Raw genomic sequence first — 26,817 nt, forward strand, 5'->3', positions numbered from 1 at the left:
CGGAAACGCCGTTTACTTTCCCGCTATAAAGCGGTACCTATTTATCTACTTGCACTTAGGGGTGCTTTCGAACTGCTAGGTGGGCAGGAGCTGGGACCGAAAGACGGGAGCTCACCCCGCCGCAGGGATTCGAACCGCCGACCATGCGATCGGCAAGCCCTAGGCACTGAGGTTTTACCCACAGCGCTACCCGCGTCCCAAGGTGGGAGGCAGCAATTCCTCTGGATCCCAGAGGGCTCTTGTGTTCGAATCCTGCTCACAGGTGTCCCACAAGCCACCGTGAGAGGCTGGACCAGGTGGGCCCTTGGCCTGTCTCCTTATCTTCCTGTGGGCAGATTCTGGCTGTTCCTTATTGTCCCAGAAGGCATCTTGTATGGGGGCAGGTTGAAGGTGTGCTTTTGGAACTTTTGCCGCAGGCTATTCCTACATTATCGGGACGCGGGTGGCGCTGTGGGTTAAACCACAGAGCCTAGGACTTGCCGATCGGAAGGTCGGCGGTTCGAATCCCTGCAATGGGGTGAGCTCCCGTTGCTCGGTCCCTGCTCCTGCCAACCTAGCAATTCAAAAGCACACAGTGCAAGTAGATAAATAGGTACCGCTCCGGTGGGAAGGTAAACGGTGTTTCCGTGCGCTGCTCTGGTTCACCAGAAGTGGCTTAGTTATGCTGGCCACATGACCCGGAAGCTGTATGCCGGCTCCCTCAGCCAGTAAAGCGAGATGAGCGCTTCAACCCCAGAGTCGGTCACGACTGGACCTAATGGTCAGGGGTCCCTTTACCTTTATTCCTACATTGGAGGAGGTTAGAATCATAGAATCGTAGATTTGGAAGGGACCCCGAGGGTCATCTAGTCCAACCCCCTGCCATGCCCAAACGGAAACCAACAAGAGTTCTCTCCCCTCCTGCGATTTCCAGCGACTGGTATTCAGAGGCCCTGCTCCCTCCACCATTTCAACTCTCCTCCTCTCCTTGAATTCTTTCTGTTCCAGCTGGTCGTTACAGAAACTACGTAACTAAGAACTAGCGCCTGTTTGCCATTTTTCCTCCTCCCTCCTCCTCCCTTTTCCTTTTGTGTGGTGTCATTTAGACTACAAGGAAGCCTCTTTTTTCTGTTAAAGGGTGAAGATGCTTTAAATAAAATGAAAGATGTGAAGAAGTACCTTTTTTTGAGAGGGAAAGGGAATAGGGAGTTGTTTTTCTCCCCTTCTTGTGACACTGGGGCTTGGTGGACAGCATATGGGGCTGAAAGCCAGGAGGTTCAGCACACAGCAAAAGAACAACTCCTTTGCCCAGTGTGTAGTTAAGCTACGGAACTAAAGCAAAGACTTTAAAATAGGTTTAGAATATGTCTGGAGATAACAGTGTCCAGAGGAAAGCCCTCTGTGAACGGGATTTGGTATCCGAAGTTCAGCTTAGAAATGCACGAATTTACGGGAGAAGCCACACCATTCTGGCCACACTGTCTCTCAACAACTAGCCTAATTCACTGGATTCTAACCTGCTCACTCTTTCCGCCTGCAGCCTTGAATGAGCCAACCATCGACTACGGCTTCCTGCGCTTGCAGAAGGTGATCCCGCGACACCCCGGAGACCCTGAACGTTTACCCAAGGTAGGGAATCTCACAAGGCTTTCAAGTGTATTGTCATACCTCAGGTTACAGCCACTTCAGGTTGTGTTTTTTTGGGTTGCGGACCACCGAAACCTGGAAGTACCAGAACGGGTTATGTTCGGGTTTTGGCGGTCACGCATGCGCGGAAGCGCCGAATCACAACCCACGATGTTCGGAGGCTAGGGGATTTTGTGGAGAGAAGGTCTGCCAAGGGCTCTGAGCCAAAAGGGAGCCTCTGTGCACCACCAAGAACCAGGTCCCAACACAAATAATATAATATAATAAAATAATTTATTATTTATACCCCACCCATCTGACTCAGTTTCCCCAGCCACTTCCAATTGAGTGTTAAAAACAATACAGCATTAAATATTAAAAACTTCCCTAAACAGGGCTGCCTTCAGATGTCTTTTAAAGATAAGATAGCTACTTATTTCCTTGACATCTGGTGGGACGGTGTTCCACAGAGCGGGCGCCACCACCGAGAAGACCCTCTGCCTGGTTCCCTGTAACTTCGCTTCTCGCAGTGAGGGAACCACCAGAAGGCCCTCGGCGCTGGACCTCAGTGTCTGGGCTGAACAATGGAGGTGGAGACACGGACCGAGGCCGTTTAGGGCTTTCAAGGTCAGCACCAACACTTTGAATTGTGCTCGGAAACATACTGGGAGCCAATGTAGGTCTTTCAAGACTGGTGTTATGTGGTCTCGGCGGCCGCTCCCAGTCACCAGAGAAGAGAGCGATGGTCTGCTCCATGACGCTCTGCTTCCCTGTCCTCTCTCAGAAGCAGAGCACTGGGCCGGGTGGGTCTCAGCCTCCTACAGCCCAGCCGATTCAGGGGACCGTGCATCTCTCCACCCACTGGCACCGGAGCAATAAGAGACCCACATCATCAGACTGGGAGTGCATCAATAGCGTGCGTCAGCGAGCCCCGTGCACCTCCCCGACACAACCGGCACGCAGACCCCTCGATTAGTCTTTCGCCTGCCGGAGACAGGTTGCTCCTTTGTTCCACGCGTTCCGGCTGTCCTCACCAAAGCGTAGCTAATGCCTCCAGGCAGAGAACAGCTGGCGGCGAGAGGGAGGGCCTTCGGGTGGAGAGTGACAGCGAGAACTGGCCTCCAAATTGGAGCCATTCATCATGGGCTGACAGGGACGCTGCAATCGCTGCTGCGGCCGCGTTCCTGCGCGCAGGCCTCCCTTTGGTGCCGGAGCGCATGGCGCAGCGCTGCTTCCGTGGCCTTGGCACGCTGGGGAACTGGATTCTGTGTACGGGGACGTCGCAATTGCTCTGCAGCTTGGGACCAGTAGTCCATCTTCTCCAACATCCTCCACTTAAGAACTGAGGTGTTTGTGAGTGCTTCTAAGCCAGGCGTGTAAGTACATAAGATGGCGTCCTTTTCTCACAGTTGCCAATCAGGGGGAAAGCCGCAAGCTGGATTTGAACTCAAGTGCAGTCTCTCCTCCTGTGGTTTCCAGCAACTGGTGTTCAGAAGTGGAGGAAAAGCGTAGCTATTCTGGCTGTTGGCCATCGATAGTCCTCTCCTCTTCCACGAATTTGTCCAGGCCTTTTTAAAAGCTGTCACTCCTGTGGCATGGAGTTCCGTAGTTTAATAATAAATTTTATTCATACCCCGCCCTCCCCAGCCAAGACCGGGCTCAGGGCAGCTAACACCAGGCATAAAAACAATTGATTAAAATATAACTTGAAAACAAGATTAAAATACAACATTAAAATGCAGCCTCATTTCAGCAGAAACTCAAAAATTTGGGGGGGGGGGGATGAAAACGCCAAATCTTCACCAAGCCCAACTATCCAGACTGGTCCTACGTGGGCCAGAAAAAAGCCAGGGAAGTCCCCAAATAGGAGTTCCATCACAGAAGGAGAAAGGAAAAAGGAAAGAGGGGGAGGGGATCAAGTTGATTCCAAGCCAAAGGCCAGGCAGAGCAACTCTGTCTTACAGGCCCTATGGAAAGAAATCAGAGCCTGCAGGGCCCTGGTCTCATGAGATAGAGCGTTCCACCAGGGCGGGGCCAGTGTTGAAAAGGCCCTGCCTCTGGTTGAGGCTAATCTGACTTCCTTAGGGCCCGGGACCTCTAGGGTGTTGCTATTTATGGACCTTAAGGTCCTCCGCGGGGCATACCGGGAGAGGCGGTCCCGTAGGTACGATTTAGGAAATAGGAAATATTTTTCTCCATCCACTCTGCCTATGCCAAGCATAATTTTGTGCACTTCCGTCATGCCACCTGTTACTCGCCTATACTCTAAACTATGTAAGTGATAGTGACTGCATGCTCAACCTTTGATAACCTGGTGCCCTCCTTATTTTTTTAGACTACAATGCCCGTCAGCCTCAGACAGCACGGTTGTAGTCCAAAACATCTGAGCATGCACCAGCTTTGCAAAGTCTGCCCTAGTTGTTTCATTCAGAGATCTATATGTTAGAGAGAACGAAATCAGCTGTAAAATTATGTTCCTAAAACAAAAACAAAATGCATTTCGAATCAGTAGATCAGCTTAAGATATCAGATATGGCTAGATCACCCATCAGGTGAGTTTTAAGCAGGTGTCTTAATGCCAACGCTGCAGGTGTCAGTCCAACGTTCATTGCAATTAAGCACATTTCATGGTAAGGAATCCCGCAAGTTAATTATGGGGTGGGGTGCAAATAAATTGCTTCATTTGCTTGTCCAGAAGGTGATCCTCAGGCCTGTCAACAGGCAAAGAGGAAGCAAGACTACAGAATATTCGCATGGCACAAAGTTACAATTTTATATTGTAAGCTGCCCTATGATCCCCGAATGAAGGGCAGTATAGAAATGTAATAAAATAATAATAATGAAAAGGTAAAGGACCCCTGACAGTTAAGTCCAGTTGCGAATGACTCTGGGGTTGTAGCGCTCATCTCGCTTTACTGGCCAAACGAGCCCACGTTTGTCCGCAGACAGTTTTTCCGGGTCATGTGGCCAGCATGACTAAGCCGCTTTTGGTCAACCAGAGCAGTGCACGGAAACGCCGTTTACCTTCCCGCCAGAGTGGTACCTATTTACCTACTTGCACTTTGACGTGCTTTGGAACTGACGTGCTTTGGTCCCTGGCAGAAGCAGGGACCGAGCAACGGGAGCTCACCCCGTCACGGGGATTCGAACCGCCAATCTTCTTATCGGGAAGTCCTAGGCTCAGTTGTTTAGACCACAGCGCCACCTGCGTCCCCTAAAATAATAATAGTCATAAATAAACTGTGGAACTCCCTGCCTCAGGTGGTAGAAATGACCTCCAACTAGGATCGCTTTACAAATTGGACAAATTCGTGGAAGAGGCTTTCAAAAGCTAGTAGCCACAATGGCTATACTCTGTCTCCACAGTTGGAGGCAATGAAATACAAAGCTTAATGTCTTTCCTTCTTTTTTAACCAAACCAAGACTTTTATTTAAAAACACAAAAAAGAGAAGAAGAGAGGAGGAGGAGGAGGTTAAAAGAGAAAGTTAGAAAACTAAGATTCAGAAAGTAAAGAACTTCCGATTTTTCACCTGTCTGCTATATAAAAGTAATATTCACTTCATCCAGAGGCAGAGATGCTTCTGAATGCCAATTGCTGGAGACCACAGGAGAGGAATCTTGTGTTCGAATCCTACTTGCAGGTTCCACACAAGCATCTGGTTGGCCCCTGGGAAAAGAGGCTGCTGGAGTAAGTGGGCCACTCTGTGTGATCCAGAAAACCTCTTCTTATGTTCTTACGCTGCAGTTTGGGGGGTTACGCAGTTTCTTTTTTTTGCAATGGGGTCCCACGTTCGGTGCCCAACATCTCCACGTCGGGCTGGGCATCACAGCAAGCTGCCACTGATAGCTGTTAAACCCAGGAATTCCTGGCCTCCATCAGGGAACTTCCACCCCGAAGGAGCAAAAACATCCTGGCCTGCTCCTATGCTTTTAAGCGCAGCTCGAACTGCAGAAATTAGCAGGAGAGGCTTTCTTTAAATACTTCCACCTGCAGAGATGCAGCAGGCGGCTTAAAAAGTTGACAGCCCTCCCGTCTCCTGTAAGTTTGGAGGCGTCGCTGAAGCACGCAGGGCCTTGCAGAGAGGTTCCCTAGATGCCGGCGTGAGCCTTAACAGAGGACCCTCGCCCCCCGGGAGAGGTTTATTAATTGTGACAGTGAATCTCTGTATCCACTGATTTCTCTCTCCCTTCGCAAAGACTTCAAGGCGGTGGCTAGTCTGGCCCAGCCATTCATCATAGTTAAGCTACCTGTCGTATCCGGGCTATGATGAAACAGACCCTTCCTCCTTTCTCAGCATCGCGGCCCCCCACCCTGCCCTTCGCCCCATGCATCATGCAGAACTGACAACAGGTATACATGCTAATTGTGTGTGTGTGTGTGTGTGCGTGCGTGCGTGTGTGTGTGTGCAAGCTTCACTGTGTCCTGGCTGCAGGAACGCAGGCTGGAAAAGGACACAGCAGCGTTTTTAGAGAATTCAATGGGCTCTACCTGTGACTACCTTTCAAGATGAATCAGAAACTAACTATAACTAAGCTAGAATGTAGGTGCCAAACTGGAGACTGGGAGTGGCCGCCGAGACCATATAACACCAGTCCTAAAGGTCTACACTGGCTCCCAGTACGTTTCTGAGCACAGTTCAGAGTATTGTTGCTGACCTTTAAAGCTCTAAATGGCCTTGGCCCTGTAAACCTGAAGGAGTGTCTCCACCCCCATCATTCAGCCTGGACACTGAGGTCCAGCTCCGAAGGTCTCCTGGCGGTTCCCTCCCTGCGAGAAGTGAGGTTACAGGGAACCAGGCAGAGGGCCTTCTCGGTGGCAGCACCCACCCTGTGAAATGCCCTCCCATCAGATGTCAAGGAGATGAATAACTAAATATCTTTTAGAAGACATCTGAAGGCAGCCCTGTGTAGGGAAGTTTTTAATGGTCAAATCTTTTATTATGCTTTTACTATTTTGTTGGGAGCCACCCAGAGTGGCTGGGGAAACCCAGTCAGATGGGCAGCATATAAATAACAAAATTATTATTATTACTATTATTATTAGTTGGAAGAGGCAGGCTGGCCAAACAGGTCTGACAGGTTGTTAAGAAAAAATCCTGCAACACCTATCTGACCAGAGTTGACAGTGTGTCAGTAGTGATGTGTATGTTTGTGTGTTTATGTCAGGCATGAGGAAGCTCAGGCCCAGAGCCAAATCCAGCCCTCCAGAATTATAGAATCATAGAATGGGAAGGGAACCTGAGGATCATCTAGTCCAACCCCCTTCAGTGCAGGAATACCTAGCTGTCCCATACAGGGATCGAACTTACAGCCTTGGTGTTATCAGCACCACAGTCTAGTCAACTGAGCTATCCAGCTGATCTGGTTTCAGTTGAGTCCTGTTCATGGATTCAGCTGGTAAAAGGTCTCATGTTGATCATCCCCACATTTTTAACATTCTGTCATTCCCCCAGATTGCAGAAGTATTTTTGGCTTGGGGGGGCTGCATGACTTTGAGGGGCCACCTATCTGCTGTCGTCCTCCTGGCCCCCCTTTGCTGATTTGGTCCAGAAATAACTGGGTGTTTTATATCCCCTTAACGGGAGCTAAATGTGTGCAAAGCGGCCTGCAGTCTCTCCCCCCATCCCCCCCCCCCCGCCAGCCCCAAGCCTCCCCCCCTCCGCTCCATTACCGTATTGATCGGGGAGATATTGCAGAAGACAGAAGAGCAAGAACTTCTGATTGCTGGCACTTAGCTTGACAGCAATCCAATAGCCTTGAGATCCTGATGTACAGTCTAGAGCCGTCATCATTGGTAGTGGGCTGGGGGGGCTGGGAGGGGAGAGGAAGGCCGGGGGCAGGTTAAGGAGCACAGCAAGGACCTCTCCCTGAGACACAACTGAAATCAGAGGCTCAAAAAGACAGCCGCTTCCCTCCAGATTCTTAGGACTGCAACCAATTAAATACTGCAATTAAATATTTTTGTGCTGCTGTTTCACAAAGAGCTTTCCAAACTGTGTGTCACGACACATTAGTGTGTTGGCTGCAGCCTGCAGAGGTGTCGCACAAACACTCCTTGCACTCATTCCGGGACTAGAAAGGGGGTAGTTTAACCTCCGTTTTGCTAGCAAAACTGAATTTTACTGTGTCGCGAAATTATGCATGTCTAAAAAGTGCGTGACCAACATTACAAGATTAATAATAATAATAATAATAATAATAATAATAATAATAATAATTAAAAAAAAAATTATTTATATCCCGCCCTCCCCAGCTGAAGCCAGGCTCAGAGCGGCTAACATCAAATGTATAATACATTAACATAAAATTAGACAGTCAATTAAAATGCTTCCTCAAATCAGATCAGTATCAGAATAAAATCCAGAATAAAATTAGAAATCTTAGAAGCTTGCTGGGTGGTGTACAAGGCATAGAGCCTACAGTTATCATGGTTGTATTTCTTCCTATAGACATAGAAGCATAAGGCTAGCATCACGCAGCTGCCACTGAAGGATTTATAGTGCCTTCTCACAGTCTTGGGTTTGCACAGACAGGGCAGGGGATGGGAACCCCAAGTTTGAAAGAGCTGTCAGAGGAAGTGGGGAGGACTGTAAAGGGAGGGGGTTGGTGAGCAGCACAAGCGGGGGTAGCCACCCCTAGTTTAAAATAGTTAAATATTTATTGGTTTGCTGCATAAGTCGCCTTGAGAGCTTTGGGTAATACAGTACAGGCACATTTCATGGCCGTTTAGCTTGTGCAATCTCAGCCTTGCATTGTATAAGGCTGGCCGGTTGAAATTGTGCAAATTAAATGCATGCGAAGTTTTCTCTGGGAGCACCAGTTCTGGAAGCCTGGGGGCGGCCCTGCGAGATATCGTGGGAACTCGAACAGACCCATGAGATCTTGCGAGAGCATCCCAAGGCAGCACGCTGAGCAGGTCTAGAAAACTTTTAAGCTCTCGGCCTTGTTTGCCGGGCAAGTCCTGCTCAGCACACCAGCTCTGGGGGGGGTAAGGGTTTTCGCACAGGGGGTGGTGGTTCAAGTATATGCATTTTTGCATATGTGTGGAAGCCTCGGAACAGAGCTCACGCCTAAGATGCAATCATACTGCAAAGTTAGAAGACGGAGAGTTGGCAGGACCAAAAAATATGAAGATGGCAGTTGCTGTCGCCCTTGCTTTCATCACAGACAAGTCCATATACGTCACACATTAGAAGCTGCTTTGAAAGAGGTTCAGCAGCAGTTGCTTAATCCAAGATAGACTCTTAAGGCTTTCAAGGGATCTTTTCAAAACCACCGTCAAACCATAGATGCATTCTGTAATTGGTTGCCAGTTTTGTTGTCATTCAAGAAAGAGAGTAAGAGAGAGAGAGAGATTAACAAGAAGCAATGTCTTGAATCATCATAGAATTGTAACATTGGAAAGGAGCCCAGTGGTCTTTCTACACTCACGTAGGACCCTGGCAGAGACGCATGCCCGACTGGCATGTTGTCTCCCTCCTGGTCTTTTGTCCAGGAGCTTCAAAAGCTTTCTTCTGCCCGAACATCATAGCGACTGTTGCCAACATTAGCACGCTTAGGGATCCGCAGAGTCTTCGCAGCTTTGCTTAACAGTCCTCAGCAACTCAGCATTTTGGCTAATCTACTTTATTTACATATAAACACACACGGAGCGCTGCAACATGGCTCCCTCTCTCTCTAGCATCAGACAGCAAAGAGAAAAAGAACAAAGGACAATAGTCCCACTTCACGGAACACAGTAACGCAAACATCCTGTCTCCGTCACTTCCCACTCTGTGGAGTCAAAACATATACCGTCATGTGATAGACAAATATCCCATGACTGCAATCACGGAGCAGGAATTCTAACAGTCCAACCCACTGCCATGCAGGAATTATTTACCCAACGAAGAGCAATCGGCTTGTAGTGCTGGCAAGCACCAGATCAGTAATCCTTTTTTTGTTTTTGTTTTTTTTACCTGCACAGTCTCCCAATGTAAAGTTTTTATTTGTTAGTGGTTGGGGTTCCCCTCCCCCCCCCACCCCATGTCAAATCATGCAAATCCTGAGTGTCCACAGCTCTGTGTCAGAATTCCAGATATGCCCACAAGATCCCAAAAGCTGGTGATCCCTGCAATGGGATATGCAAATACATTTTTGCATGCAGCTGGCCTGCTCAGAGCTGTCGTGCGGGGAATGTTTAAGGAGCCACCAAGAAATAAGTTGCTAGCTTGGTGTGTGTGTGTGTTTGCCTGCAGAAGATACAGATGATTGTATGGATGGTTGTCGCCTTCTAGTGGAAATCTGCAGAGACATGAAGTGCCTTGTGATCCCAGCCACAGGTCACTCGAGAAGAGCATTATGTGGTTGCAATGTTCAAAGAGGCACAGGCAGGCAGGGCCAGTGCAAGGGCTAAATGTGTTTTCTCTTCTTCTTCTTTTAACATTTTTTAATTAGATTTTCACATTTTTATACACTTTGTTGTTGTCGGTTAGTCGTGTGTGACTCTTCATGACCCCATGGACCAGAGCACGCCAGGCCCTCCTGTCTTCCACTGCCTCCCGCAGTTTGGTCAAACTCATGTTCGTAGCTTCGAGAACACTGTCCAGCCATCTCGTCCTGTGTCGTCCCCTTCTCCTTGTGCCCTCCATCTTTCCCAACATCGGGGTCTTTTCCAGGGAGTCTTCTCTTCTCATGAGGTGGCCAAAGTCTTGGAGCCTCAGCTTCAGGATCTGTCCTTCCAGTGAGCACTCAGGGCTGATTTACTTCAGAATGGATCGGTTTGATCTTCTTGCAGTCCATGGGACTCTCAAGAGTCTCCTCCAGCACCAGAATTCAAAATTTATACACTTTATCTCTAACCAATTCAAACATTAAATTACAAGGTTCTCTGAACCTTCAGACTTCCTCCCCTCCATTCCCTGGGTTCTTATATTAAAAGTTTAAGTTTTCTGCATCTTTTACTTTATCCAACTATTGTTTATCATAATCAATTTCACATTACAAATGTAATTACAACGCTACCAATGATTTTAACTGTTTACAGTGGTTTTTTAAGTAAACTACGAATTTACTCCAGTCTCTAACAAATACTTGATCCTCTTGGTTTCCGATCTTCCCCATCAGTTTCTCCAATTCCACATATTCCATCAATTTCGTCTGCCATTCTTCCTTCATTGGTAATTCTTCTTCTTTCCATTTTTGGGCTAGCAACATTCTCGCCACCGCCATCGCATACATAAAAAGTCTTTTGCCTTCTCTTGGTAGTTCTTCACCTATTCATTATAAATCATTTCCCAGAAGTCTTTTACCTTAAAACATGCCCACCACATATGATAAAATGTACCTTCTCTTGCTTTACATTTCTGACATAAATTTGATTTAGTTTTATTCATTTTTGCAATCTTTTGTGTTTTCTCATGTGAGGCTTCGCTTTGAACCAACTCCCAAATTATGAACCCTCAGAGCTCACAAACATTTTCAGCAATGCCAAAAATAATAATAAATGCCTTCCCAATACTGTCAGTTTTTTGGCACTGATAGTGAAAACGCCAGAGGCTGGTATTGTTGGGCACTGGGCAAGGCCCATGTTTTATGTGTACCTACACCTGTATCAGGTTGATTGTAAATAGCACATTTGCTTGAAATGATAATAATAATGAACGAATGAATAATCATCGAAAGGTATAACTCTTGTGGGGTGATTGCATTAAGGTTTGCCTTCCAAGAGGGACTGCCATCAGCCTCTCCTTTGCTTCCCTCCCCACAGGAAGTGCTACTCAAGAGAGCGGCTGACCTGGTAGAAGCATTATATGGGATGCCACACAACAACCAGGTAGGCCGCAGACTCCTCTTGGGGTATACCTGAAGGAACGTCTCCACCCCCATCGTTCAGCCCAGACACTGAGGTCCTCCTCTGAGGGCCTTCTGGCGGTTCCCTCATTGCGAGAAGTGAGGTTACAGGGAACCAGACAGAGGGCCTTCTCGGTGGTGGCACCCACCCTGTGGAATACCCTCCCTTCAGATGTCAAGGCAATAAACAACTATTTTAATTTAAAAGACACCCGAAGACGGCCCTGTTTAGGGAAGTTTTTAATGTCTGGTGCTGTATTGTTTTTGATATTTGGTTGGAAGCCACCCAGAATGGATGGGGAAACCCAGCCAGATGGGCGGGGTATAAATAATAAATTATTATATTATTATTATTATTATTATCAAGCCAGACTTGTCGGAAGGGGCTGTGCGACTCAGGACTCATAAGTAAAGAAAAAGTGTTCTATATTCGCTGTAACACAGGGACACCAGATGGTGCTGTGGAGTCCCGTCTTTCGCCAACGTGATTTCCCGTTATGAAGTTTACAATGCATTTTCCTGAATTTTTTTTTGCCGTCTCTAGATCCAGCCACAAAATCCTCTCCCGTTACCAGACACACACAGACACACACACACATGTTGTTGCCTCCTTTCCTAACCCAAAGGTGTGTGTTTTTCCCTTGAGCCAGAGCACTGTTGGTGTGGGAGTCAGGGTCCCTCCCCCCCCCCCCCTCCACAGGGCGTCTAGACAAGCAAGACCCCCTCCTATATTAGTGGGTCCTGAGTGTCGCCTTTTACATTTTCCCACAATGCCCCAGGGTCCCAGCGTATCGTCACTCTGTGGGACTTCTTCAATGGCAGCCTTAGGTGGAGTCAAGCCAATGGTCCATTCAGCTCAGTCGTGGAATCAGAGAAAGGTAGAATTGGAAGGGGTTCTGAGGGTCATCTAGTCCAACGCCCTGCAGTGCAGGAATCTCAACTAAAGCACCAACTCTTTCTGCAGGAAGGACCAACTGCACCAATATAAAATGGGAGACACCTGGCTTGCCCGTTGTACATGTGAAAAGGGTCTGGGGGTTTTGGTGGACCACAAGCTGAACACGAGTCAACGGTGTGATGCAGCAGCAAAAAAGCTAATGCTATTCTAGGCTGCATCCACAGAAGTCTAGTGTAGGGTTACCAGGCGTCCCTGGTTTCCAGGGACAGTCCCCGGATTTGCAAATCTGTCTCCGGACAAATTCTGTCCCCGGAATGTCCCCAGATTTGCAAATCTGTCCCCGGGAAATGTGGCAGTGGCAGCCTCAGCAGCCCGGAGCCAGCCTGGTAGCGCAGTTGGCTCTGGCTGGCTTTAGGAGCTGCTTGCTGCCGTGGCACCTGCCATTTTTCCTCGTTGGAAGTCCCCATATGATGTGTCTTGTGCGCAAAGGGGAACCGGGGACGCCCAGCGGTACAGATCTCCTGCCCCCTTTCCCCCTTTGTTTTGACTGATCGGGGGAGGCTCAGGAGTCATGGGCGGGCAGCCATTGCCCAGTTTTTTAAAAACTCTGCACATTTATGTTTCACAGGGTGCAAAAGAAGGGCTTTGAACCTTGCCTGGCAGAGAAACCGTGTGCCTTGTGCCCCTCCTGGGTAACGGCCGCCCGCCTGTGACTCCCGAACCTGTCAAAACAAAAGGGGAAAGGGGCAGGAGATAGGGGGAGGCTCAGGAGTCACGGGCGAGCGGCGTGCCATTGCCCAGTTTTTTAAAAACTCTGTGCATTTATGTTTCACAGGGTGCAAAAAAAGGGCTTTGCACCTTTATACAATCTGCATGTGTGTTTGGACCCAGGGTCTTTTGCCTCACCATCCCCACTGCTGACTCCCTGTTGCTACTCAGCTTCAAAAAAAAAAGGGGGGGTCCCCGGATTCATTGGAAAAAATCTGGTAACCATAGTCCAGTGTCCTGATCAAGGCTGGAGGCCATCTCTGCCTGCTGTAGCAAGGAGTTCCGCAGTTTTAACGATGTGCTGCATGAAGAAGCATCTTTTTCTACCTGTCCTAATGACGTGAGCTCACTCAGCTGTCTTGAGCAAGCCACTGCTCACTCCTCCTCAATATCCTTGTGCGTAGAATAGCCTGCTTCATAGAATTGTTGTAAGGACAGCTGAAATAGTACCCAGCAAGCCATGAGTCTCTTAATCTCGGGGTTGTGGGTTCGAGGCTCACTTTAATAATAATAATAAATTTTTATTTATACCCCGCCCTTCCCAGTTTGGAAAACCGGGCTCAGGGTGGCTAACAACAAATTTAAAACACTTAATTGATGCAACAAAAAAACAACATAAAAAAACAGTATAAAATGTGAGTAATAAATTCAGAATTCAAAAATCAATTTAGGGGGGAAATCCATCCAATAAACATTAGATGATCACCAGGGCTAGCTGGCTAAATTAGTCCTATTTGGGCCAGCGATGAGACCAGGGGAGAATTAGCCGTAGGATCCCAGAGTGGGTAATCTTCATAAAAAGGGGAGGGGGAGGGAAGGAAGGGGAATAAAAGATCAGGCATGATTCCTGCAGTGCATGGGGTTGGATTAGATGATGCTCAGGGTCCAACACACAGAACCATAGAATTCTAGACTCGGAGGGGACCCCAAGGGGCATCTAGTGCAACACAGTGCAATGCAGGAAAAAGCATCCATGACTCTACAATTCTACAATTCTGTAAGCCCTCGAGGCACCCAAAAGTGCTATATATCAATGCGGACCCTTTACGACTTGCGCATCTTGACCCCTTTCCACATGGGGGTCCCTGACCAAGCCCCTCCCCTCCCAGGTGTGTCTACCACCTTTGCGGTGGTAGTTTCCTTCCTTGCGATACTTGAGAGTTGTGTTTCTGGGACCCCACCCCTCTCCTTGTCCCTGCTGGAAACCATTTTCTTTTTAACAACTGTACTTTTCTCTCTAATTGCCGTAACCCGCCCTGGGACCTGTGATGCAGGGTGGGAGAGGAATCAAAATATTGTTGACGATGCAGAAGGAGCAGCACATGTTTGTATCTTGCGCAGGTCGGTGGATTTGGCGGGGGATGTTTTTTCAGAGCGGCGTTCCAGGGACCCCGGTCATCCGGCCCGTTTTTACGTCCCTCTCTCGGTCCCGCTGCTAGTAATTGCTTCCATGTTCCGGACCTTGTTTGCTACCTCTCTCCCCCCCACACACACACCCAACCTTGCATCCAGCTAGCTGGGCCCCATACGAGGGCCTGGCTCTCCAGCCCCACATCTGTTCGTCATTAGGAATTCCAGGGCCGTTAAGTCACGGGCTCAAGGCAGCCTCATCCTTCCCGCACCCCCGTAACTGGGCCCAGCCGGTGCTTTCATGGCTCAGCAGCAGTTAGCACCACCTGCACGGATATTGCCTTGGGCTCGTGGAGGCGTCGGGTCAGGCCATCGGCTGGGAGGCGTTCAACTCTGCGATGGGGCCTTGTTTTCCTCCTCCAAGTCCCTTGTCGCTCTTCCCTTCTCAGGGCATAAATCTTCCCCTGCTCGCAAACAAAATGGCGGGCCTCAGCTCTCAGCCTGCTGTCCCAGGGGAAACCCGGGCCAGGCTACATGTTACTCTCGGAGCAGGAACAAAGAAGAAGGGGACCCAATCCTGAAGGATGCTGAACCTCCCTCAGAAGCAGGCAGGGAAACCTGGCTGTGTCAGCCAGAAGGAGAAGGAGGATGAGGGCGAAACTAGAATGAAGATGGCGGTCTCTCCTTCCCTTTTTAAGCAGTGGTTGGGTGGCCATCTGCCAGGGATTCTTGAGTCGTGATTCCTGCATTGATCCTTGGGGTCATTCTGCCTTGGTCAGACCTCACCTCAAGTCCTGTGTCTAGTTCTGGACAGCACAGCTTAAAGAGGATATTGACCTGCTTGCAGGTCTGCAGAGGAGGGTGACCAAGATGGTCAAGGGTCTGGAAACCAAGCCTTAGGAAGAAGGCTTGAGGGAGTTGGGGATGTTTAGCCTGGAGAAGAAGGGACTGGGATATGATGTGGGGGTTTCATAGATCTTAAGGGCTGTCCCAGGAAAGATGGAACAAGTTTTTTTTTCTTCTGCTCCAGAGGGCAGGTGCCAAACCAATCCATTCAATGACAAGAAATAAGAACTTTCTGACAGTTAGGGCTGATAGTGGAAAAGTATTCCACAGGAGGTTATGGACTCTCTTTCCTTGGAGGTTTTTAAGTAGAGGTTGGGGGGGGGGCTTCTGTCAGTTATTCTTTTGTTGACATTCCTGCATTGTAGGGGGTTGGGCTAGATGACCCTCGGGGTCCCTTCCAACCCTACAATTCTATGATTCTATGAGCTTTGGGAGTCCCTTCCAACTCTATGATTCTCTGAAAATCAGTTGCCTCTGGCGCCACCTACTGTTGGGCTCCCAGCCTTCTGCTGTACCTGCTCCCAATGGGCAGCAGCATTCAAACCAAGTGAAACTGAAAACACGACAGTGATGATGATGTCCATTAGGTCCAGTCGTGGCCGACTCTGGGGTTGTGGCGCTCATCTCATTTTATTGTCCGAGGGAGCTGGCGTACAGCTTCTGGGTCATGTGGCCAGCATGACTAAGCCGCTTCTGGTGAACCAGAGCAGCACACGGAAACGCCGTTTACCTTCCCGCCGGGGCTGTACCTATTTATCTACTTGCACTTTGAGGTGTTTTCAAACTGCTAGGTTGGCAGGAGCAGGGACTGAACAACAGGAGCTCACCCCGTTGTGGGGATTCGAACCGCCGACCTTCTGATCGGCAAGCCCTAGGCTCTGTGGTTTAACCCACAGCGCCACCCACATCCCGATGATGTTCATACATGGACTTATTTGCAATATTAATTAATGCAATTATTCCATCGGTCGGATTGCGAATGTCTGCGTTCTCTCCCCTCTCTCCCAGGACATAATTCTGAAGCGAGCGGCAGACATCGCCGAGGCTTTGTACAGCGTCCCGCGCAACCCCAACCAGTTGACCTCGCTGACCGGGAACCATGCCCACTCGGGCATGATGAATGTCAACTCCTTTGGGAGCCAGCTGGCCGTCAACATCAGCGAATCCACCCAGGGCTCAGAGCAAGGTAGGCAGCGGCTGGGCGTCTTCCCTGCGGCTCTCGCGTGACCACTCCTGGGAGCCAGCATCAGAGGCCGTCCTTTGAGGACCTTCCACAAGATAAGTCTCAGAGAGGATGGCAACAAAGGGGTGGCCTTTGCATGTTTTACTATGTTTTTAGACATGCTGGCAGCCACCCGGAGTGGCCGGGGCAACCCAGTCAGATGGGCAGGGTACAAATAAAAAATGATGATGATGATGATGATGGTAATGATTGTCTGCTTTGCAAGCAGAAGGTCCCAGGTTCAATCCCTGCCACTTCCAGGTAGTTATTATTATTAGTGGCTACCACCTGCAGTCGCCCTAGCAAGGCTGCCATTATCACCTCTTCAGCACCAGGTTATGGTACTCCCAGGCTTTTGATGGGGTGTGATGGGATCATTATCTATATCTATATCTATATCTATATCTATATCTATATCTATATCTATATCTATATCTATATCTAACTGCTATGCAGGAATCCCTGGCAGATGCCCCTCCAAACTCTGTTGGTTTCATACCTGAATCTAACATTGTGAGTCAAGGAAGGAAGGGAGAGGGGAGAGAAAAGGAAGGAAGGAAGGAAGGAAGGAAGGAAGGAAGGAAGGAAGGGGAAAAAGAGAGGGGGGAGAAAAGGAAGGAAGGAAGGAAGGAAGGAAGGAAGGAAGGAAGGAAGGGGAAAAAGAGAGGGGGGAGAAAAGGAAGGAAGGAAGGAAGGAAGGAAGGAAGGAAGGAAGGGGGGAAGGGGGGAAAGAGAAGGGGGAGAAAAGGAAGGAAGGAAGGAAGGAAGGAAGGAAGGAAGGGGGAAAAAGAGAGGGGGAGAAAAGGAAGGAAGGAAGGAAGGAAGGAAGGAAGGAAGGAAGGAAGGAAGGGGAAAAGAGAGGGGGGAGAAAAGGAAGGAAGGGAAGGAGGGAGAGGAGGGGAGAGAAAGATAGATAGGAAGGAAGGAATGGAGAGAGAGAAGAGAAAGATAGAATGAAGGAAGGAAAGGGAGGAAGGAGAAGGAAGAAAAAGAGAGGAGAGAAAGTTAGATAGATGATAGATAGATGATATATAGATTAGATAGATATAGATAGATGATAGATAGATAGATAGATGATAGATAGATAGATAGATAGATAGATAGATAGATAGATAGATAATAGATAGATAGATGATAGATAGATAGATAGATAGATAGATAGATAGATAGATAGATGATAGATAGATGATAGATAGATAGATAGATAGATAGATAGATAGATAGATAGATAGATAGATAGATAGATATAGATAGATGATGGATAGATAGATAGATAGATAGATAGATAGATAGATAGATAGATGATAGTTAGATAGACAGATGATAGATAGATAGATGATAGATAGATGATAGATAGATAGATAGATAGATAGATAGATAGATAGATAGATAGATGATAGATAGATAGATAGATAGATAGATAGATAGATAGATAGATAGATAGATGATAGATAGATAGATGATAGATAGATAGATAGGGAGAGAAAGAGAGAGGGGGAGAAAAGGAAGGAAGGAAGTAGAAGTAGGGAGAGAGAGAGAGGAGGGAGAGATAGGAAGGAAGGAAGGAAGGAAGGAAGGAAGGAAGGAAGGAAGGAAGGAAGGGAAAGAGAAAGAGAGAGGAGGGGATAAAAGGAAGGGAAGGAAGGAAGGAGAGGAAGGGAGAGAGAGAGAGAAGGGGAAGGGAAAGATAGATAGGAACGAATGAAGGGAGAGAGAGGAGAGAAAGGTAGAAGGAAGGAAGGAGAGGGGGGGAGGAAGGAAGGCAAGCAAGGAAGACATCATAAGATATTTAGTAAACTGAGCAACTCTATAACTTCCTGCCCTGCCTTCCAGGGTACACACGCAACACGAGCAGTGTCTCGCCGCGAGGCTATGTCCCCAGCTCCACCCCGCAGCAGAGCAACTACAACACCATCACGTCCAGCATGAACGGCTATGCGGGGACTGCTATGACCAGCCTGGGGGTCCCGGGGTCCCCCAGCTTCCTCAACGGCTCCACGGCCAACTCCCCCTACGCCAGTAAGTGTCTGCCGCCATTGTGGAAGGGCCGGTCAAGGGTGCCTGAGCAGAGCTTCCCTTTCCTGAGAATCGCAGCTTTGTTTTAAGAAGGCTAAGAGACTAGTCCTCATGGTAGGGGAAGCTGAACCTGGGAACTCCCGGGTGAGGTCCGAGGATAGACGAATCCCTGTCTCTGATTTCTCCGTTTCTCACTTTTCCAATCCTGAATCTAGTTCCCCACATTTTTGCAGCAATTTGTGAAAATTCATCAGACTTTCAGCGTCAATTTGATATCACTGTACTCTTCCCAGCGCCAGCTAAAAACATTTTTGTTTAGACAACCCTACCCAGAAATCTAGAAGGGTGGTTTGTTTTTAGTTTATTGCTGACTTTAATTTCTGAAACATTTTAATGGTTCTTTCTTAATAATACTTTTATTGCTTCTTTTTTTTTTTGTAAAGTGCTCTGAGGGTTATTTTCATTACAATCAAGCAGTATATAAATTTATGAAGTGATTAAAAAAAAATTCACCAAACGTGCACATTTTTGCATGCAATATACACATTTTTGCATGCAATTTCCTCCGATATAATGCTTTTTGGCATGTTGTTTTTGCCAATATATGCTTTTCTTGGTCACACTGCCCTGTGACACACACGTTTTCTCACACATTGCTTCATTGGAGAACTGAGTTGCAAAATTCAGAGAAGTGCCGAATTTTGAATGGTAGCTACAATTCAGTTCCTGCACATTGGTTCGTAGAATCATAGAACTGTAGAATTGGAATGGACCAAGAGGGTCATTTAGGCCAAACCCCTGCAAACTTAATAAATAATAATGATAATGTGCTGGAGGGGATTTATGGTTTGTTTTATGTTCCTATTTTTAATATGTACAGTCGTACTTCGGTTGTTGAATGCCTTGGCACTATTACATTTCGGCTTCTAAACGATCAAAACCTGGAAGCGAGCGTTCCAATTTCTGAACTTTTTTTTTTTAAGCCGAACGTCCGATGCGGCTTCTGCTATTGTTTCTGGTGCGCCTGCGCAAGCGGAAGCCGCGTCTTGATTTCTGAATGTTTCGGGAGTCGGACGGACTTCCGGAACGCATTGTGTTCAAAAACCAAGGTACCGCTGTATTTTAGTGTTGTGGGTTCACCATATAAAAAACACAAAGTACAGTCCGATGGGGGTTTACCTCCTCTTGCCCCGGCTCACTCCTGCTGCCAGTGCCAGCTAACCCCGGTCCTTCTTTCCACGCCAGTCATGCCCTCCAGCCCGCCTCTGGGGGCCTCGTCCATCGCCAGCTCCTCGACTCCAGGAGGCGTCTTCTCCTTCTCTCCCGTCAACATGATCTCCGCCGTCAAGCAGAAAAGCGCCTTTGCCCCCGTGGTGCGGCCGCAAGCCTCTCCGCCCCCGACCTGCACCAGTGCCAACGGGAACACTCTGCAGGGTGAGCCATCCGTCTCCTTCGGTGGCAGCTGGGGCACGAAGGGGTGCAAGTCATGGGGGAAGCTGGGGCCATGGGAAAGGAGCGGGTGGGATGTGGCAGGAAGGGCAAGGCGGCCACAGTTTGCCGTGTGGTGGCAGCGGCAACGATGCACCCTGCTCGCTCATCTCCTCAGCGCAAGGATTTGCACTTCTGCAACAGACTTCCCTCCCCTCTGAATCTGTTCTGGGTCGTCCCCCCCCCAACCCTCTGGAGGCGATTTGGGAAGCGGGTAGGAGGCACGAGTGAAGGGAGAATGTAAGTAGGAGCTGCTGGATCAGACCAGGGGCCCACCTAGTCCAGCTTCCTATTCTCACAGTGGACAACCAGATGTGTGTGAAGGTATGCAAGCAGGATCTGTGGCTTCCAGCAACAGGGATTTAGCAGCGTCACTGCCTCTGAGCATAGAAGCACATTAGAGCCGTCCTGATTAGAAGCCATTGGTAGCCTTCACCTCTTCCATGAATTTGTCCCAACCTCTTTTAAAGCCATCCAAGTTGGTGGCCGACACCACTTCCTGTGGGCGGGAGTTCCACAGGCTAACTTTCTCTTATCCACCCCTGAATCTTCTTCCAACCTTCAGCCTCACTGGTTGTCCACAAGTTCTAATGTTAACGAGAAAGGGAGAAACACTTTTCTCGATCCACTTTCTCTGTGCCCTGCAAGATTTTATCAACTCCTATCATGTCTAGGGTGTCCCCACAATGCCCTGGAGTTGAGTGCAGGAGGCATGTTAGGGGGAAAGTGGGGGTTCTATTGCACCACCGTAAATCCTTGCACTGACAGGACAACTTAGCTGGATACTGCCCAATAATGACGACGTTGATTGCATTCATATTTCCTCCAAGGTGGGTTCCTCCTCTCCCCATTTTATCCTGACGCCACCCTGCGAGGTGGATTAGGCACTGTGGCTGGCCCAGGGTCACCCAGCGGGCTTCGTGGCAGAGTGAAGATTTGAACCCTGGCCTCCTAGGTCTGGGGCCGGGTTCAACGCTCTAACCGCTACACTACACAGCCTGTATGTGCTGTGTCACCTCCTTTGGGCGGGTCAGTGCCACGGCTGCCCTCTTGACAAACATCTTCCTTGGGGACTCGGGAGAGATGCTAGCAAGGGGTTCCCCTAGCTGCCTTCCTGACCCCGTACCGGAGGAATCCTCAGAGTAGAAATTGGGTGGGTGGGTGTTCCTGGGATGAGGCCCCTTTTACCCAGCAGCAGTTGCTTATGAGGTCAGCCTTGGCTGCAAACTTTCCTCTTCCTTAACTGCCTTTCCTTCTTTGCTTTCTTTCGTCCCACCCCCGTCGTTTTCCTTTTCTTGCTTGCTCTCGCTTCTGCCTCTCTGTCCTTTGCCCGCCCTGTGCCACTGCTTGCCGGGTCCTGCCAACCAGACCAAACCTTTGAGGATTCGGCAGACAAGTTCCACACTCCGTCTCGGTCGCTGCAAGGACTGGCATATTCCTAATCACACAGTATGTCTCTTCTCTCGTTCTCGCGCCTTGCTCTGTCGGCCTTCCCTCCCTCTTTTCTCTGCTCCTCTTGCCGTGAATGATTACGGCTCCTTAACAGCGACCTTGTGAGGTGCGCCTACCCCTTTTGCTCGCCAAAGGGTAGTACCCACTAACCAGAGGGGTCTCTTGCCACCACACGCTTTCTGCTACATTCTCCCCAAAGAACCAGCCCAGAAAACGTTAATTTCAAAGAGCCAAGTCCACTTAACCCTTACCACCTATGATTATCAAACCAGCAGCCCTGGCGAGACCCCTGACCTGGCTTTTAGGAGGTCTGCTGTCAAGTCAGATTGCTGAGATTGCAGCAAGAATTCTCCTCCGTAAGCAACGGCATTGGCCTGAGGTGCCATTTCCAGCAGGGCCTTTGAGGTGGTGGCTCCTATGGTTTGACGAGGGGCACACGAGCTGTTGCACATGCTTGGTAGAGTTCAGTAGAGAGGGATCTCCCACTCGCCTGGCTCGACAGGCGCAAGGGAAGATCACCTTCTCTCTTCTGACTGCCACCATTCAAACCAGGGAGATTGGAAAGTGGTAAGATTCTTATCCTCGCTTGGCAGGACGATGCAGATGGCTGGCTTTGCCACCTGGTCAGATGCATGCCGCGGTAAGTTGCCCCTTGCTAAAAGGCTGTCGGCCTTCAGACCGCGTCTCAGATGCTGCCCAAACCCCAAAGGGTCTACGGCACCAGGTCTTCACCAACCTGGTGCCCTCTGGATACTGTTGGACTACAACTCCCATCAGGAGAGCACCAGGTTTGCACAAGCAATTTCACACATGTAAAAAGGCTCTGTGTGCTTAGGGGTCCCATCAGGGGTGAGGAACCTGCTGCCATCACTGACACGGCAGGACTACAACCCTGCTAATGCTTGACCATTGACCATATTGACTTGGAATGATGGGAACTGGAGTACAACCTTTATGTATTATTATATCCCACTGGGGCTACGTTCCTGGGATCGGGCCGGAAGCCAAAACCGCTCATAGTCAAAACACACTGGGCGCAAGGGCGGTTGGGATTGCCGAAATCTTTTTTTCCTCAATGCCCGCCCTCAAAACCCAGCCAGATGGGCGGGGTACAAATAATAAATTATTATTATTATTATTATTATTTTATTTTTATTTTGCCAGGCATGCATGCACAAATACTTTTTGGTTTTTCCCTTCCCTGTTTTATGCCCACAACAACCATGTGAGGTAGGCTAGCATGAGAGGCAGTGTTTGCCCCCCAAAGTCACACCCAGTGAGCTTCATGGCTGAGCTCGCTGGTCTCCCAGTCCAACGCTCTGACCACTACACCGCGCTGCCTGGAAGGGCTGCAGGTTCCTCGCCCTTTGTCTACAGCGTGGCTCAGCTGGTGACGTCGCCGCCGAACATGACGCTCCTCTCCTTTGCTTTCCAGCGTTGTCGGGTCTCATCGTTCCGCCCATGTGATCGGGAAACGGAGGATGGGCTGGAAGGAGGGACCAACAGACTGGCGCTAACCCAGACCCTTGGACTTGGAAGGGTGTGGGCCCTGCTCAATGCATTCCTGGAGCACACGTCTCCCCACCCCCAGCTCCTTCCAACCCGGCTGCGGGATTTCAAGGAGGCTCCCCCTTCTGGTGGGAGGCTGCAGTGCAGCGGGGCAAGCACTGGGAAGTGATGCTCACTCATCTGCTACCATGAGATGCCCAGCCACAAACTGGGGGCGAAGATACAATTTTTGGGGAGAGGTGTTTGAGGGGGTTTCAGCACTGCCATCCTTCCTTTACCCCGCCCTCCTGCACCATTCCTCGCAGCTTTGGTTAAAGAATTGGGAGCAAAGCCCGCCCACACCGTCCCCTCACCTAGGTCGCCCCCTCCCCTCAGGTAGATTTGCTCTCAGCAAAGAGTCTTAGCCGGAGAGGGTCTCCCTTTAGAATCTGGACCCTGAGCATCAGCCCTGCGCACCAGGACTCCTGGGTCCTCCTTCTCCCTATTCTTAAATTGTCGCTCCCGTGGCCTTGGGTGTGGACACCAGGAAATGATTTGGCAAGAGGGGGTGGTCTTTCCTATGCTTCGGGGGGCTTCCATCTCTGCTCCAAAGCAAGCTGGTTCACGTTACGCCCCTGGCCAAACCAGAGATTGCTTTCCGGCGAGGGGGAAGAGAGCCTGCGTTCCAAACAGCGACTCTGCCTTTCCCTTTTCTAAACCCCCACCTTGCAGCGCGCAGGCCCTATCAGTCATCCAGCACAGAAAAACCTGGGTGCTGGAGGACCTCGCTGTGGGCAAAGCCTTTGGGGCTCACCACTCCATCGCATCACTCGGAAGGTCCATCCCTTGTCAACCGCAACTGCTAGCCAGCCTCCTCTTCACATGTGTCTTAATCTGTAGGTTTTGGGGCTAAGCAGCCCCTTCTAACTGGACACATGTGAAGAACCCTGCCAACTTTCCCCCTTCCGCCCAGATCTTGGCCATGTGTTGCTCATCTTCTTCCCAGGCATTCCAGATGTTGAAATGCCCACCCACGCATCCCCCAGAGAGAGTTTCTCCTCCGCTCCCTTCCACCTCGCCCCATCGAGGCAGGAAGGGCCGCCATCTCCCGATTCCTGAAACCAGAAAGGGCTTGAAAGGCCAAATCCTTCTAAATTGACGTGCTCTTGGGCCGGGTGAATGGCAGGAGCCTTCGTGGGGACAACCGGCTTCTCTGTCAAGAAGTACTGGCCGGTGCATGAGGGTGGGCTCAGAGCTCTAAGGTTTTGCAAGCTCGTGGATCGGGGGGATCACATGGCAAGACCCCACTCCGGTCCCACCTCCCCTGGGATCCAGTAGCTGATAGGAAGCTGCCTTGTACCAAGAGAGAGCACAGATACACCTGGCTCTGGTGGGACCTTCTACATGCAAGGCAGGTGTCCTGGCCCTCAGCATCATTGATAGTGGCAGGGACTTTCCAGGGCTTCAGGCAAGGATCCCTCCCTTGCAGGTGGGAGATGGGGCCTTCTACATGCAAGGCAGGTGTCCTGGCCCTGAGCCAAGGCCCAACCAGTGAGCCGCAGTAGCTCTGGAGTGGTGCCGCAGTTTGTGGCTTGCGGGAAATATTTTTCCACCTGGCATAATGCTTAAGAGACAGCCCTGTAGGAGCAGAAAGTGAGGAGGGAGTAGGCAGTGTAGACGATTCTTGGAGGAAGAGCACAGGCGTCGTCTCTCCAAGCCCTGGACTCACAGTTCACGTGAATGTCTCCCCATAGGGGATCCACCCCCAACCCGTCATAGAATTGTAGAGTTGGAAGGGACCTGGGGGTCATCTAGTCCAACCCCCTGCAATACCCCAGAATACCCCTCCCCTGGTAACCCAGAGCCTGCTTTCTTCCCCCAGGAGCAGAGAAGGTGTTAGGATAGCCCTGGTGCCCACGGAAAGTGATCCTCAGCTGTGGTCACAGCAACACTCGTATCTCACTTTAAGAGTCATGGCTTCCCCAAAAAATATTCCTGGGAACTGTAGTTTTGTTACGGGCATGTAGGGTAGTAAGGAAACCCTGGATAAACTACAGTTCACGGGATTTTGGGGGCGGAAAGCCATGATTCTCTAAAGTGGTATAAGAGGGCTTTAAATTCATGGTGTGGCCGCAACCAAAATCTACGCTATAAACTTCTGCCTGGTTGTCTTATCTGTGTTCCCCTATAAGGAACCACGGGAATTTTAGATTGTTGAGGGGAAAACATAGTAGATACTGTTTTGAGATTCCCCAGCCTCTCCTCAGAGAACTGCCGATCCCTGAGGAGAGGGAATGGCTATGAAACCGGTTTAAAGAGTAGACTAGACGCCAAGCCTTTTGAAGGAATGTGCTCCTGTGCGTGAAACTTGCCTGTGGACAGCACAGAAATTGAGAATTTGGCGTTGCCTCAGCAAACACTCCCCTGATCCCAGATTTGCTAAAATGGCGGGGGATTTGGGGGTGCTTGAGGGTGTGGGAACTCCTTTGCCGAACCCCCACAAACGCTTCCCCTCCCCGATGGGCTGGTTTTCAGCTTCAGACCTGGACGGAAAGAAATGAGATATCAGGGATTGTGCCCAACTTTAGCGGGGAGCCTTTTTTCCTGGGGGAGACTCAGCAAGCGTGGGACGAAGAGCTAAGCACCTTCTCATCCTATGAAATGATTCTTCCCACCCCGCTGCACTGGCATTGCAAGGCAAACACGGGTGCCCACCCAACCTGGTTCGGCACCCAAAGCCGCTCCCCTGGAAAACTGGGCACCCACCATGTTGTTTCCACATTAAGGCCCCTGGAAAACTCACACTGGCATTAGTTGTCAGTCCCTTTCCCCCTCGGCAGCCACAACGATTTCAGGACGTGCCTTTCCATGTTCGGAAAATGGCCTTCAGGAGGGCTTCGTTCCTATTTCCCATTTCACCTTTTCCTCCTTCGTTTTCTTTTCAACCATCCGAGCAATCTCAAGCCCATACGAAATGCCGGTACACTGTTTTTTGCATATCTTTTTTTTTATATCTATATAAAAAACCCTCTCCCTTTCTTTTTTTAAAGCAACAGAAATACAGTCCTGTGTTGATGTTTTTACACACACTTCTTTTCTTTTTTGTAAAAAGAGAATTAGAGTTTTAAAAAACTGGGGCGCGATCCAGCAGAGCGCTCTCCGGCCCCGGCCCCGCTAAAAACAAGGCGCTGTGTTCATGCCAACGGAGCTGTGGTCAGGGAGCTTTCTGCTGCCTCGCCCCCCTGGCTTTTCAGGCGAATCTTCTCTCGGCCTCCCGCAGTTATTTTTCTAGCATTATTTCCAAGTGGGAAGGAGGGGATCAAACTTTTGTAAATAAAGATTATGGGGGAAGAAGAGCCCTGGATGCTGGGCTTGCAGACCACCCCCTCGCCGGGGGCTTGTTCTCTCTCTGTGTATTTATCTTTGTCGTACGGAGAATCCTTCTCCTGTTTCATGTTTCCTTTGTATTTTTTTTATTATTGTTTTTAATTTTTAATTTTATTTTCTACATTGTCCGTTGTGTGTCCTGTGACGGCTGTTGTACAATAGCAATGTTGATAAATGCCCGGCTGCACTGTTTTTCAATGTAAGCACATGTCAATCAACTACGACTTTCATTTCTTAGGATATGGGCGCTCTCGAGTTGAAAGATTTTCACCCTCTTCCCCTACCTCTCAAGTTGAAAGCTCAGAGTGGTCCTTATCCTCACCCCACCGCCACTTTCCTCCCTTTAATACTGTTTCAACTCGGATTTCTTTAGAGGTAAAGGTAAAGAGACCCCGACCATTAGGTCCAGTCGTGACCGACTCTAGGGTTGCGCGCTCATCTCGCTCTGTAAGCTGAGGGAGCCGG

General features: G+C 49.4%; 1 protein-coding gene across 3 annotated transcripts in view; it reads left to right on the forward strand.

Annotated features, from left to right (window-relative positions):
* LOC307224211 (transcription factor COE1-like) overlaps positions 1-26,555 on the forward strand; it is a 103,535-nt gene extending 76,980 nt beyond the window's left edge. The window contains exons 12-18 of one of the 3 annotated variants that reach the window (XM_079990840.1): positions 1,520-1,608; positions 11,355-11,420; positions 16,308-16,485; positions 18,355-18,540; positions 19,783-19,971; positions 21,394-21,474; positions 22,913-26,555. In XM_079990840.1, coding sequence (XP_079846966.1) covers positions 1,520-1,608; positions 11,355-11,420; positions 16,308-16,485; positions 18,355-18,540; positions 19,783-19,971; positions 21,394-21,467 — 782 coding nt within the window. In that variant the 3' untranslated portion in view covers positions 21,468-21,474; positions 22,913-26,555. The remainder of the gene's footprint in view (positions 1-1,519; positions 1,609-11,354; positions 11,421-16,307; positions 16,486-18,354; positions 18,541-19,782; positions 19,972-21,393; positions 21,475-22,912) is intronic. The other 2 variants (XM_079990842.1, XM_079990841.1) reach the window with 2 other exon arrangements.
* The last annotated feature ends 262 nt before the right edge of the window (positions 26,556-26,817 follow it).

This window comes from Podarcis cretensis, assembly GCF_951804945.1.
Source record: "Podarcis cretensis genome assembly, chromosome: 9".
NCBI lineage: Eukaryota > Metazoa > Chordata > Lepidosauria > Squamata > Lacertidae > Podarcis > Podarcis cretensis.